Source organism: Merops nubicus, unplaced genomic scaffold, assembly GCF_000691845.1.
Source record: "Merops nubicus isolate BGI_N331 unplaced genomic scaffold, ASM69184v1 scaffold20176, whole genome shotgun sequence".
NCBI lineage: Eukaryota > Metazoa > Chordata > Aves > Coraciiformes > Meropidae > Merops > Merops nubicus.
Genome location: NW_008614626.1, coordinates 1 through 14,192, shown reverse-complemented (window position 1 = coordinate 14,192; position 14,192 = coordinate 1). Strand labels below are relative to the sequence as shown.

General features: G+C 48.5%; 1 protein-coding gene across 1 annotated transcript in view; it reads right to left on the bottom strand.

Moving 5' to 3' along the window:
• Positions 1 to 6,191, bottom strand: part of SLCO3A1 (solute carrier organic anion transporter family, member 3A1) — a gene marked incomplete at its 5' end in the record, with an annotated part of 14,880 nt that extends 8,689 nt beyond the window's left edge. The window contains 3 exons of the mRNA XM_008942303.1: positions 2,922 to 3,060; positions 3,951 to 4,149; positions 6,027 to 6,191. Coding sequence (XP_008940551.1) covers positions 2,922 to 3,060; positions 3,951 to 4,149; positions 6,027 to 6,191 — 503 coding nt within the window. The remainder of the gene's footprint in view (positions 1 to 2,921; positions 3,061 to 3,950; positions 4,150 to 6,026) is intronic.
• Between the last annotated feature and the right edge of the window lie 8,001 nt (positions 6,192 to 14,192).

Below are 14,192 nucleotides of genomic sequence, written 5' to 3'. Positions count from 1 at the left end.
ATTCCTGCTCTGAAACACCCTGGGACAAAACTCCCCTCACTGCAAACACACCAAACTGCTTATGTCCTATAGGCTCTCATCAATGGAGAGACATTACCCGTTTCTGCCAACAGTGGGGCAGACTCTCCTCCCACTGCTATGATGTTTTACAACCCCTGAGGCAGGTCTCCACCTCCATTACCTGAAAATTTGCCCCATAATCTGCTTTTTTAACCATTTTACACCAAGGTGCTAGCCCAAAGCAGTGTGTGTAGTTTGTACCAACCCCATGTGCTTGCTTAGTGCTGCAACTCATCCCTACCTGGGAGATCTTTGATCTTTTATTACTGACACACTACACAACTCACAGACATCAAACAAGGAAACATCAAAGATGGTGAGCTTTACCTCTGTCCTGTGGAGAAGGAAATCTTTGCTACCTGTGCCAAACTGCTGTGGATTCCCTTGTCTGCAACCCCATGCTATCACAGCCTCCCACTGCCCAGCAGCTTGCACATCCAGATTTCCTCTGTGCACCTGAAGCTGCCCAGATGCAGAGTTTGCACTTTTAACAGCATCCCAAGTTTGGGGTGATTATCTATGCAAATTACTCATGGTTTTAACTATTCATTTTTCTACACCCAGGGAAGGGACCGGCTGGTACTTGAGATGTCAGCATGGTAATGCCAGGCTGGAATTCATGTGTCCCCAGCCAAAAGGGTGAGAAAAGCAATGGCACCAAACAGACAAGAAGCACAGTCAGAGGCTTTGTATGCAAGGGGCACTCCCAGGAATGGCTTGGAAGAGAAATTCCTGAGGGTGCCAGAGCTCTGCCTATCAGCACTGAGAACTCCTACGGCTTTCTGAACAGATGCACCTCTGCAAACAGCTCAGAGAAGAAATGAAAAGGAAAATGAAGAGAGAAGAAATGAAAAAGAAAAAAAAAAAACAGCTGAGCTACGTGTTGCTTTTAGAAATTGTTCACAGAGGAGAAGTGGAGAGAGGCAGTCAGAGATGTCCAATGCTGTAAAGTTAAATAAAGCATTCAAAGAATTTTATGTTCCAGTAAAACGTAACCCTTGGCTCATCCCAAGCATATAACATTCACAAGACCCTCTAGACATGTTATTACCTGGATTATGAGTTTAAAAACTGGTTTGGCAATTTGGCTTTGCCTCGGGGCCATCGCATGGCCAAACTGATTCATAATTCTTGATAATGCCCTTTCCAGAGGATGCTATTGCTTCACTAATTCCTGTTCAAAATGTTGCTGCAAAAACCTCCGCCAAACAAAGTGGTAAAAACAACCCCAAGATGATGATGGAAAGACAAAACCAGAAAGAATGAGTAAGAGAGTGGATGAGGGAGAGTGAAATTTTTGCTCAGAGGTTTGCTCTTGCAGAGCATGAGGTCAGGCAGCTGCAGCTGGAAGGGGCAGAGCTGAATTCACAATATGATGCTCCTTCCAGAAGAGGCAGGGCAAAGCTCTGCACTGCACGGTGAGGAGGCTGCTCCTGCACTCCAGCCACGGCCCACACTGGCTGCAGTGTTCTTAAGGGCTCAGAGAACTGTTGAGGCACTGCTCTGTGTGCCCTGTGCAAGATGGATTCTTGTCACAACGACCGTCTTGTTGCTCCAGGTGTTGACTTGTCTCTTAGCTGGAGGAGGAGAGGAGGAAGAGGGCAAGAGGTGACACTTCCATACGTGTCACACGCTTGTGGAGTCCCTCGTGGGGTTGCTGAAAGCATCCTGAAACTGTGCTATCTCAAAGGGATGCCTACAGCTCTGAGGCTGGAGTAGGATCTAAGAAGAGGTTTAAGCAAGATGAGCTCCCAGGTCATCTGGGCTGTGAGGCTGCACTTGCCAGCAGTGAGCTTACATCTCACCAGTACTCGCAGGGGGTTTGTCTTTAGGGCATAGAGGAAGGTTTGATGTCTCCTCAAAAAGGAAAGATGAAGCAGTGCAGGGATAATTGCATGTGGTGAGCACTGATGTCCCTGCAGCCACAAATGGTCCCTGTGACCAGGCTGATCTCACATGGGCTCCACACAGGCAGTGTGGTACTGGTCACCATGCCTGGTCTGGCCCCAGGCAGGGAGCCAGGACTGCAGGAACCCCACCAGCTCTGAGCCACAGGAGCAGCAGGCACTCGTTCTCAGCAGAACCCAGAAGACATTAGCATTTCAGCAGCAAAAAATGGAAAAGCAGGCTTTTCAGATATTGTTAAAAATTCTCCATATCTTCTTTACAAAGAGATAGTTTGGTCTTTAGGAGTTCTCTAAAGGAAATAAACTCTTAGATATGGAGAACTGAAAAATGCAGAATGTCTTTGGATGGAGTCTCTGCTCCCTTGACAACTGCTCCTGCCTCTGCTTCAGAGCAAAGCAGGGAAAGAGAGAGAAGCAAGAGGAGTGGAAGAAAAGCTTAAACAAAGGTGAATGAAACCAGGATTTGGTGGTTATGTCTAGGAAATAATTTCATAAAAAGAGCAACAGGAATAAGAACAAAAGGAATAGGCAGGGCAAATATAGGCAGGTGGAGAAGCAGGGAGATGAGGAACTGCAGAAGAAAAGAGAAGTGGTCCCACAGTCAGGACCAGTGAGGTCCCGTGGAGGGTTTGGGTTCTGCCAGTGGACAACAGTGCAGATCTCCTCTCATGTTCTTTGTTTCCATGCCAAGGAGCAAGGCCAGAGAAGGAGGATGGGCAATCATCTCACTCTGTTGGCCACCCCAGCAGGCTGCGGCTGGAGTCAGTGGGCATCCATGCAACGGAGTGAAAACCAACAGCAGCTCAGGTCACCCGAGGTATGAGGGGAGCTGTTGGGGGTGTGACCACTGCTGGCTGTAAATGAGCTACTCTACCACATAGACACCAACCTCACTCACTCATGCTCAACAGAATGGTTGGTAGAGGCAAGAGGTCCTGAGGAAAGCCCACTCACCGTGCTGCTGCAGCCAGCAAAGCAGGCAGATAAGTATGTGACCCCATCTGCCCCACAGACTGGAGTGAAGGAATCAGTTTGGCATTCACAGTTGTTATTGCAGGGGGAATATGGGTCCAGAGATGAGGTTGGAGTTGAGCTGTAAGAGAAACAGAAAGAGAAATCAGTGGCCAGTGTGATGGCATCAGCCAGTTTTTCCAATTGCTGCCACACAAAGATGGCTTTGATGGGGGGGTAGTAAAGGCAAACAAATTACAAAAAGCAGTGGGCAGGCTCTCTGGGTCCCAGCTTTAAGTAATCCAGGCTACAGCCTCTCCCTGGGGACAGAAATGCCACAGCCACTATCCCTCTGCAACAGGGAATCTAATGTGAGGCTTGGGCTGCCTCATCACCCCAAGGAGAAGCCCCAAAGGAATGCTGCCGAGATCACTTAGTATTTTTCTGGAACAGTAGCTGTGAGGAGCTGAGAGCCTGAAGTTGTCATCATCCAAAAAGCTGCCACTGCACACTGAGGAGCACCAGATAAGAATACACAGAATAACTCTCCTCAAGTCCTGTGAATGCTACAGGGCACAGCGTGCCTCATTTCTCCCAAAAAATGGGCCTGGAGCCACACATACTCTCTCTCCTCACCACGTCTGAAATTCCAGGCATCTAAAATTTGGTTCTACAGATTCCCCTCAGGCACTTAAATAAATCCACAAAGCAGAGCCTGCCCCTCACTGCCAGGAGAAACCAGACGGTGTGGTGGAGCCAAGGCTGCACTGGTGGCCACGAGGGCAAAATCAGGGCTGGCACCTTTGGGTTCAGTCTGACTGATTTTAGTAAAACTGTTGTCAGCTGCAGGTACTCAACATTCACAGTGATGAGTGGTATGAAACTATCCCACAGTAAGAGCCCTGTACAACATTGCCTTCTATATGCTTGCTCTATGTGGTTGTGTAAGAGCCAGGCTGCCTGTCGAGGACAACAACATTGGGTTCATGTTGGTAGGGCAGCATGAGACCCAGAGACTCTCCAGGGACTCACTTGTTTCCATAGGGAACAGTAACCCCTGCCACAGGTCCTGTGTCACAGCCCAGGAAGAGGAAAGACACGTAGCAAGCTGTGGACACCAGGTTCACCAGCATGGCCATCCGGATGGCTCCCAGGGCAGACAGGCTGAGCTTCTTCACCAAGAGGCCACCCAGGAAAATGCCCAGGCACGCACATGGGATTGCTGTCATCCCTGCAAGAGGAAAAACCCATTAGCAAGAAGTGTGAGTGAGGCTCAGTCAATCACAGCTTTTTACCTTCCAGCACAGAGATCTGGGCACTAGTGTGGGGAAACCTTGTAATGACCGACTGCTGGAGCAGCACCAAGCTGGGGGTTGCTCAAAAAGAGAGGAACAGATGCAAATGGGCAGGCTGCCTTGCACAGAAGAGCTGGGACCTTCCAGTTCTTGTCCATGTTGGAGGGAGATGCCAAAATTGCTGATATTGGTCCACTCTAACTTAAGCAGCATCACCTCCAATGGTTCCTGCAACAGCTGGCAGAGAAATGAAGTCAAGAATTTCCCGAGGTGTCTAGAGGGTTTGGGTGAGCCCTGCTTGGTACACTTCACAGCAGTCTGATCTTCAGAGGTGGGGCAATAGTCACATTTGAAAATGTGAAGCCTCCTTTAAAGAATCTTCTTAGACTGCAAGAGGCAAAATCTCTGCCAGCAGTGACTCACTTTCCAGGCACAGAAAGGCATTATCACACTAAGCCTGTCTGGTTCACTTTTATCCCTCTGCTGCCAGTTACACTTCAGACCTCACCTACTAAGCTTAGAAGTGCATCCAAGTCCTGGCATTGTGGACTCCCATAAATGCCCTGTGGGAGATCTGGTAGCAACTTCATTCAAATTAAATAAGCTGTTGTGAGGACAGTGGACGTATCCAAGTCTCCTTTCCCACTGCTAGGTCAGAAGTGGGATGTGCTCTGCCTCCCAGGTGACTCCCCCTCTGCTGACCATCCAGCTGTACTCACATGCTGGCTGGCCAAGCATCTCCCACCAAACAGCATGGTGGTTTTCCTTCCCCCAGTGGGTCAACGTGAAGTTGTTTTGCCCTTCTGTCAAATCCTGTTAAAATTCACCAGTGTTCCTGTGTTGCTGGGGGAGGCAAGATTGACTGCAGGGGATTGTTTCTTTTGGAAAACCAGGCCAAAGACAGAAGATGTCAATGAGTTCAGTGGGAAAACAACTGTCAGGAGAGCAGCTTGCAAGCTCCTTATTTTGATATTAAGATCCACCCATCTCACGATGTCCCAGTTTTTGACAGATCACTGCCAGCTGCCCATCTGGCGAGCTGTGGTTGCAGATCATCCAAGATCAACTTGCACATATCTTAATTGGGTGCTGCTGAAGGAAGGGTTGTCATAAACGAATCGCTGGGCCTGCCTGGGAGTAAGGAGCAGGAGAAAACAAATGAAGATCCTGCCTGTGCATCTGTGTCTTGGCAGGGAACAAATGAACATTGAGAAATATGTATATGGGAAAGAGGGAAGCATGGTCAGAGAGAAGGGGCATGTGAAAACCAGCCAAGTCCACTAGCTCTGGTATTTAAACTACTCGTTGCAATCCCTTCATTTCCAGTCCAAGGGGAAGGGAGGGACTAGCAGGAGAAAATGGGCTTCCTAACCCAAGTGGAGATAGGCTGGAGAACTATGAGATACTTAAACCATAAGATAAGCAGTTCCATGGGCAGCCCTGTCACTCAGCAAGCAACTGCAGTCTTGTGCAACCAAATATCCCAGTTTGGGTGGGATTTCTGCTGTACCTCAGGGCCATCACAGACTCTCATACCCTGGCTGTACCCTACCACTTCTCACACAGTGAGCTCATACAGAGGGGAAGCGATTGCAGAGAAGGAAAGATGCTGGAGGTCTGCTCTGGGCTCTGCAGCCAAGGCACAGCTGGAGCCCAGCCCTCCCACCCACTGGTGTTCTACTCAACATCTCCAGATGTTGGGCAAATCACGTTTGGGGCAGCCTAACCAAGACTGGTTGCAATTACCAGCCACACTGAACACTTTTAAATGCCTTTAGATGCGGGAGACTTGGTGGTCCCTGTGGTTACTCACCCAGGAGCTGGTTGGCAGATGAGGTGGTGAGGTTGAACTGCTGCTCCAGGTACTTGCCCAGGAAGGCGGCGAATCCGGCCACCACCGCGATCTCCATGCAGGCTGCCAGGATGATACAGGTGAAGACAGGGTTGGAGAGCAAGTGCTTAGTCACTTTGGGGATCACTAGAAGAAAGGGAAAAAGGGAGAGGTGTTTTTGTGCACGCTCTACTTGAGGACAAGCTCATTTCACATCAGGAGTAACTTTCTGCTCTGCGTGGACAAGCTGGTTGAAACGTGGCACCACTAGAACAAGATGAAACACCAAAATAGTGTCAGCTAAAGACTCAGATACCAGGAGGATGCAAAAACAAGTCACCTGTCATTAAGTTTATGTCTTACAGATTATTTTGAAATTTTGAAGGGTGAGTGCTTGCCAGCATTGCTCGTTTCCCTGCAGGGAAGTCAATCAAAGCTGAGTACTCTCTTCCTCCTCCTCCTTTTCCTACCTACTCTTCATGAACAACTCTGAGCCAGCCAATGGGTGCCTTGAGCACTGTACTCAGCACTGCACAAATTCTTGTGAGCTTTCAGACACCAGTCAACACGGCTGACACTTGGTCTTTCCTTCTGCCACCCAGAATTCCTTCATTTTCCTATTCCCACGTAACACTGCCTCGTTTACTGAGGGCACCTTTTTGCAGCACATCGGGGTGCAAGCTGAAATTCTCCTGCTTAGCCTGGGCCCACGGCCACCCTTAAGGGACCTCATGCCTGGGGTGGGCTTGTTAGCCTGTGTGTTCTCCTAACCCAGAGCTTCACCAGCCTCCCAGGCAGACCCTACCAGCCTTTGGTGGCTGCAGGGGTGGAAGAGGCCATGCTGAGCTATTCGCTGTGTGAGGTGCACACACACTTGTTTTAGTTCCACGATCCCTTGGCTCCTGCCTTCTGAATCAGCAGCATCCAGAGTCCTCTCCTCTGGGCCCATCTCTATTTCTGAGAAGCAGCCACGAGTTGCCTTACAAAGGGAAATCTGGCTAATGAATCAGATAGCACATTTTCTACTCCAGCGAACATTTTAATTATTGCCACGATAACATAGCTTGAAGAGGAGAGCATCCCAGTCCAGAAGAGAGCCTTGCTTTGTCTCAATACCTGATGACTAATTTCTCCCTGAACTAAATGTGAAAATCATTAAGTTTGAAAATTACCTTGCTGAAGTGTAGCGAAGCCTCAATGGACCCCTATTTGCATTTTGAAAATCCATCCCCCACATCCTCTGTGGTGTACCAGGGTCTGGGAGGTGACAGATTTTTCTGGTGTTGGCTTCTGTTTTCCCTTAGGGCTTTTTTTTGCTGGAAAATCTAATTGCACTGCCCTCAGCAAGTGAACGAACAGCTCTTTGTCAAGGCTCAGCTTGGGTCCCCTTGATTCTTCCTTGGGGATGGGGTGGGAAAGGATTATAATTAGGTTTGATCCAACCTTTCTGGAAGGGGCCCTTCCACAGTTTCTGCTCTCTTTATATCACAAATGTTTTTTCATGCTGTACAAAATTCTTACTTTCTGAGGATTTGCTGAGCATAATGAAGGTGCAGGAGGCATAGTATTTTTTAGTATAACAGAGAGAGGAAAAAAAATACTGCGAGGGAGGAAGGGAGGTGGGGAGACTGAGACACGGAGAGATCTCAGAAGCCACCTGCTGCCTCCTTCAGTTCTTTGGTGGCCACCTACAGAATTTCCCCTTCTTGCCATGAAAAGGAGGGAAAATGCAAAGGTGGACTTGTCAGTGCTGAGCTTGAAAAGCCATCTTTAAGGTATTAATGCCTGTTGTGCCTCTGGAGTTCAATTTGTTCGAGATTAATGGACTCCTTGAGATGTAGCTTTAGTGCCAATTCAAATACAAAGACGCAAAGGTCTACCCCTAACTTTATCCACCAAGCAACACCAATGACAGCCTGTCTTTTGCAGCAGGGAGTTAAAGAACGTGGACATTTATTTCTGAAGCTGGCAAGGCTGGAACCCAACTATCATGCATTGCCAAGGTCAAAATCCATCCTTTGTCCTTGGGGATGGACAGTAAAAAAATTTTGCAGAGTTAATGCACCATCTCACACAAGAGAGGAGACCCTTGTGACTGCCTTGCTTGGCAGTGCTGGGCTACGAGTCTCATCACTTCATCACTGCTTCTCCTCCCTCTGTGTTGAGGTGTGAACCTTCTGGGACAGACCCTGTTCTCCACCGCATGTTTGACCAGCATCTACTGCCACCACGCTCTGCACCAGCTGGAGGGTGTAACACCAAACCCAGTGCAAGGAGTGCAGAGCAACCCAGGCAGTGCTTGGCAGCCTCCACCATCTCCTCAGCCAGGGCCAGCTCCTTCCCCTTCACAATCTAAGGGAAATGACAAGAGGCTCCCCATAGAAACGAAATCCTTTCATCTCGCTACTGCCACCCGTTCAGATGAAGCATTTGACACCTGCTGCTGCCTTATCTGTCTCAGTCCGTGGGGTGAAATTCCTCTGGGAACAGGAGTAGAAGTCAGCAGTGAAGTTTAAAATCTCTCAGTGGACCAGAGTGACGTGCTTTCGGCTGCCTGGCATATGGTGCTGGGCACGAAAAGGGAATGGCAAATTTCTGATGGGGCAGCAGAGCCCTGGGGGCCACGACAGCTAAGCCTGGCACTTCTTCACCAGAGCTGACCCCCGCAGAAGTCATGAATGGCACGGAAAGACTCACCCTCCCACAGGCAGAAGGACCAGCTCATTTAACATCCTTATCCCCAGGCATCTAATAGGCTTCAGAAAGGACGTTTGAAAAGTGACTCTCACCACCCTGGCAAGATACGCTGAGAACAAGAAACCTCAGCCTCAGCTAACTACTGAAGCATTTAAAACTCAACTCTTCAGACCACTAATATGCGGCACTGGTCACAGGATCATCCATAGGTTGGAAGGTGTCCTGGTTTTGTGTAAAAAGGGGTTCAGGGCAGGACCCACACAGAACAGAACTATGTACTCACCTCCCCCCCCCTGAGAGAGAGAGAGACACTTTGGAAAAAAAAATGAAGTATATTGTTCAACAAGGAACAGAAAATGAAAAAGGGAGGTAAGGAAAATAATATATACAAAGATTTGGGGAAAAGTACAAAAAATAAAATCTACAAAACCCTCAGAAATGGTTCCAGGGTCCCACGGAGTGAAAGGACAACTTCCCTCTCCGAGCTCCAAGGCAGGAGTGAAATTAGAAACCACTCCCTGCCTCTTATCAGAGTGTGTGTGGGAAGGGGAGGGAATACAATGCTTCACCCCCACCCGGGGTCCTCCCAGTTGCTGGAAGGTCACGCCCCCATTCCAAGCCTCAAACCACAACAGAAGGGACCCAAGGGGACATCCCACAGCTCTCCAACACCCCTGCCAATCCTGATTTCCCACCTTTTAACACCTCCAGTAACACCTATGCCAAGGAATCGAGCATCTTCCATGTCTCCTGCTGTGGAGCCAGCTGTGGATGACAGGTCACGGGCTTGACAAGCAACACACTCATGTATACCAAGTAGCTTTGATTTGTCACTAAACATTGGGGAGTACCAGGGATAATTGGCAACCTCATTACATGAGGTTTAACTACTCTCTAGAAACGACAAACTATAATCATCATGTTGGTGCTTGAAATGAATTGTTTGGAACATTACAATCACCAAGGCCCCTTTTTCCAGTTGGAGCACCCTACAGAGACATGTTTTCAATTTGCAGTAAAGATGAGGAACACAGAAAGCAAAGTAATAAATCAGAGGGAGGTTTACAGCCCAGTCCACCTAGGAAAGTGTGGTGAAGGAAAGGTAAAGTGTAGCATTGAGCCAAAATATGACTTTCTAATAGCCACGTAGGCAGCAAGCCTCAGATCAGAGTGGAAAACAAAAGGCACAATCTCCATCTGCCTTGAGGAATAAGGGATGAAGGAAATAGTGCAGGCAGCAAGGAAAGAAAACCTGGAAAGCAGCAGCTCCTGTAAAAGAGAAGATGCAGCAAGACAAGAGGTGCTGCAGGGATCTTGGATGAGTTTAGTATGCTGTGTGGCCTTTGCAAAGTTAGGATCACAAGAGGTACAAAGGAAAAGGACAATATCCATGTCAGAGAGGCTTCTTGACAGACAGGTTTGAAGCAACAGTGGGTGCTCCCCACGGAATTCTCATGGATGGAAAGCAAGTCCTTCCAGTTTATCACCCTGCCTCCAGCAACCACCTCTGCTCAATTTCAGAGGGGGATGTACACCTCCTTCACCCAAATCCTGGAGGCCATGGCAAGGCACAGTATCCTTTTGAGATGGACATACTGCCTGACCTCAGGTGCTGTTCAGCTTCTGCCCCAAAGCATGCAGGCTGAAGGCCTTTCTGAATTAATCAAAGCTGCTAACAGGATGCTGGTTTGGAAAGAGTCAAGAAGAACCTGCCACCAAAGCCTGCATCCTCATGAAATCCAAGTCAAAGGGAAGTGGGAGACTGATGGGATCTGATGTGGGCCCTTCCACGATCAGCTGCCTCCCCCAAATCTACAATTAGGATTTCTCAGCAAGCTTTTTAGATGTTGGTAGGGAACCAAGAGCTCAATCCAAAAAGGCATTAAGGTCATGGTACCCATCTGGATCAGGGCCAAAGACTCACCACTATGGCCAAGAATGAAGGCACAGACAGAGCCCTCTCCAAAAGGTTGTCACCATGACTTGTTAGAGCTGTGAATTTAGAACTACTCATGCTAGCCATTAATCCTGCTCAATCCTACGACCTCCCACCGAGGACTCTCCATGTCCTAGGACCTCCCTGCACAGCTGGGAGCTGGCAGTGCTACGTGCCCGCTCCAAAGAGCACTTTTGGGGAGAGAAATCCAGAATTCAGAGCCACTCCCTCTCTAGGTATTCAGCAGATTGGTACCCAGGGCAGGAAGGAACCAAACAGAAGACAGGACAGCTGTCAGCTGTACATCCCAACTCTTCTACGCTCTTCACAACGAAGCTGGACAGAAACCAAAATGTTTCCAAATCTAGGGAATTTGCAGTTTTGAAATTCATTTAATTCTGCAGTGAGTTTTCTTTTAATTCTTTGTGAATGAGCGTCTCTCTCTCTCCAAACCTGGAGGATTCCATATCAATTTCAATCCTTTTAGGTTTTTCATCTCTCTCACTAGACAGACAGGCAGAACGTAATGAGTTTCTGGTTTAAATCGTTGCAAAACAAAATGCATTTAGAGCAGAATGTTTCAGGGGTGTAAGACATAAAGCCAAGGGAACATTCTGAAACCAAATTTCATCAGAACTAGCCACTCTGCTCAGTAAAAGTGACACTTCTGTATGAAAAAAAAATGAAAAAAAATTAATAAAATATTTCCAAGCACGTCCTGGAGCAGGTGGTGGGTTAGAGGCAACGTGTTAATGCCAAGTGGGAAGGCAGATGCTGGACAGACAGGAGCAGAGGGCACAGGTGCCCTGACACAACTGAGCATCATCTCCAGCCCTGAGTAGCAGGAAGGTCCCCCAGGCAGAGCAGAGGGAGGAGAGCAAAGCTGAGCCCTCAGGACAGCAAGGACTGCTGCAGCCCACGCCTGCACACCTTACACACGGGGAGTGCAGAGCTGGAACCACCCAGCCAGGCTGCCAGCACAGGGCAAAGAGCAGCAGCAGCATTTATCCCCCCTCTCCCTGCTACTAAGCCTTGTGCTCCCAGATGGATTTGTGGAGCTCAGCTGAAGTACCCACCAGGTAAAGCAGCACAGCATTCACACGCCCATTCAGCGAGGGGGGGACCTGCCAGGAGTGTCCCTGAGCCACCCGCCGCTCGGCAGCCTCCAACTGCCTCTTCACCTCCTGCCCTTCAGAGCCACACTCTTCATTTCCAGTTCCAAGCTCCTCTTAAGAATGCTGCTACTTCCCAATACTCTGAGCAGGCTGATCTTATGTTAGTCCTAGCTTTCCTGTGTGCTAAGGCTAGAGATGGGCAGGGAACCTCACCCAGCCCTACACTACACTGTTGATATACAGTGTGTCTGCATGACCCCTCCAGAGAAACAACTCTTCCTCCCCACAGTGTGCAGAAGAGATGGACAATCCTGCACCTCCATGCAGACCTGGACTTATGCTCAGCACACATCTGCCCAGGATTGAGCTGCAGAGACAACACTTGCTAAAAAGGAGTCTGAGTGATGACCACACGAACCCTGATGAGCTTCTCCACCCCCAACCCCACATCAGGTACATCCTCTGCTGTTCAGCGTCACACAAACCCCAAAGTCCATGACAGGACAGAAGACATGACTGGGCACACACGTATGTATTCTTAAGCCCTGTATACAATTACCAGTCCTTTTCATCCTAGGAAAAAGGCTGAAGAGTCTAACTTCCCCCAAAGGAAACTACACAATCCACAAGCAGATGAAGGGTACCAGGTCCTGCCATGGAACACAGACATATAGCTCAGCTGTTGGCAAAATAAGGTACATACACGGCCAGATCCAACCCATCACCTCAAGCACTGCTCATCAGGAATGAGTGAGGCACACTTGCCTTCCCCTGCAGCACATGTTTGAACATCTCCTCCAGGCAGGTACCAACACCACTCTTGACCACGTTCCAACAGTGACAGCAGCGACAAGGGACTTGAAAGGAGATGTCAGCTACCAACATTGTGTCATCTGTGCTAGCTTCAAAGGCATATCTAAAAAGGTCATTTGCTGTCTTATTTGATGTGATGTAAATTATATTTCAAAGTCTACCTACAAAGGGACTTCTGGAATACTGACTGATCCAAAACGGGGCTAGCTGCAAGGAGAAGGTGAATGTGGAAGACTGTGGTGCCTCCTGATGTAATCAATACTTTGAAGTGTATGGATTTGGCAGTTTAATTTTTCTACTTCAATGAGCAAGAGGTGCTCTAGGAACCTTGCCATGGCTCCCCCGTGTGCAAGAAACTCAGCTTGCTCAGCACCATCCTTGGGCAGAGCTGCTGCCCTTCTATGCAGCAGGGACATGCTGCATTCTTTCATTTTTCTGTATGGAGACTTACAAAAATTTCCAGTGCCCATTCCAAAAACTCAGTGGCCAGAAGCAGACGCTGTGAGGGGACCATGGCAAAAGCCACAGAATTGGCCAGAATCAGAATCCAGATGGATGTACCACAGGAAAAACTCATTCCTCAAACTTGAGAAAATCCTTGCGATGAGGATGAAAGGATGAAGAAATTTATTTTGCTGACAAATTTTCAAACAATTTATCCCTTTCCCTTTCTTTCACATTTTCTTATCAATTCCAAATTTCAAATCTTTGACCTTTCCTTAATGACCAACCATATTAACTATTCAAGGCATTTTTATATTTAAGAAAACACGTTTTTCCCCAAGGTCTCTTTTTCTTTCCTGGCCATACCTCATTCAACTCCCAATTAAGGGACCTGCACAGGGATTTTGTCCTCATTTATCTAAATGCATCAGGCAGTCATGACACCAGCTCTGCCACAGTGCCAGGCAGTGGGAAGCAACCACCAGAGCTACAGAACAACTCCCTCAGGTCAAGGATTTTCCAGTACAGCCTACAGAAAGGGTCTCTGCCCACACTCTCCCACATAATACTGGATCCTTAGGGGACCTTAATTTGAGCCAGGTCCACTTCTACCACTGCAGGACATGACGTGGGGTTTCCTGCTCTGATTTTACAAGCCACGCTCTGCCCTACCACTGCTGCTCTTCTGGGATGATATCTACCTCTTCCACATTCAAATTTACACAGGGGTGGTACTCAGCACTCGGGGGTTGCACTAAGCTGGAAGTTCTCAGTTTCTCTTAACCCCCCGTACTAGCTATTTTCTCTCTAGGGTTCCATTAAAGCCCCCAGTTTCTTTTAACCCCCGTTGCTGGCTGTTTTGGGAGGCAGAGGGGAGCAGGGCAGTAGGCTGGCGAGTTCATGAACTGCTCTGGCAACCGCGTTCCCCTTCACTCCTTTATCAACTCTCCAGGACCATCGCGCGTTTCTGAACGTGAAAAAAAAACCCACCCAACCCAAACCTTTCGAGCGGGACGAAGTCTCTCTTCAAAACGAGGCCAACGCCAGAGATAATCAGAAGCCAGTGAGTGAAATTCCAGCGTTCTGAGTGTTTTTTTTTGGGGGGAGGGGATGTTTTTGAGGAGCGGAGGTAGCCGGGGCCCG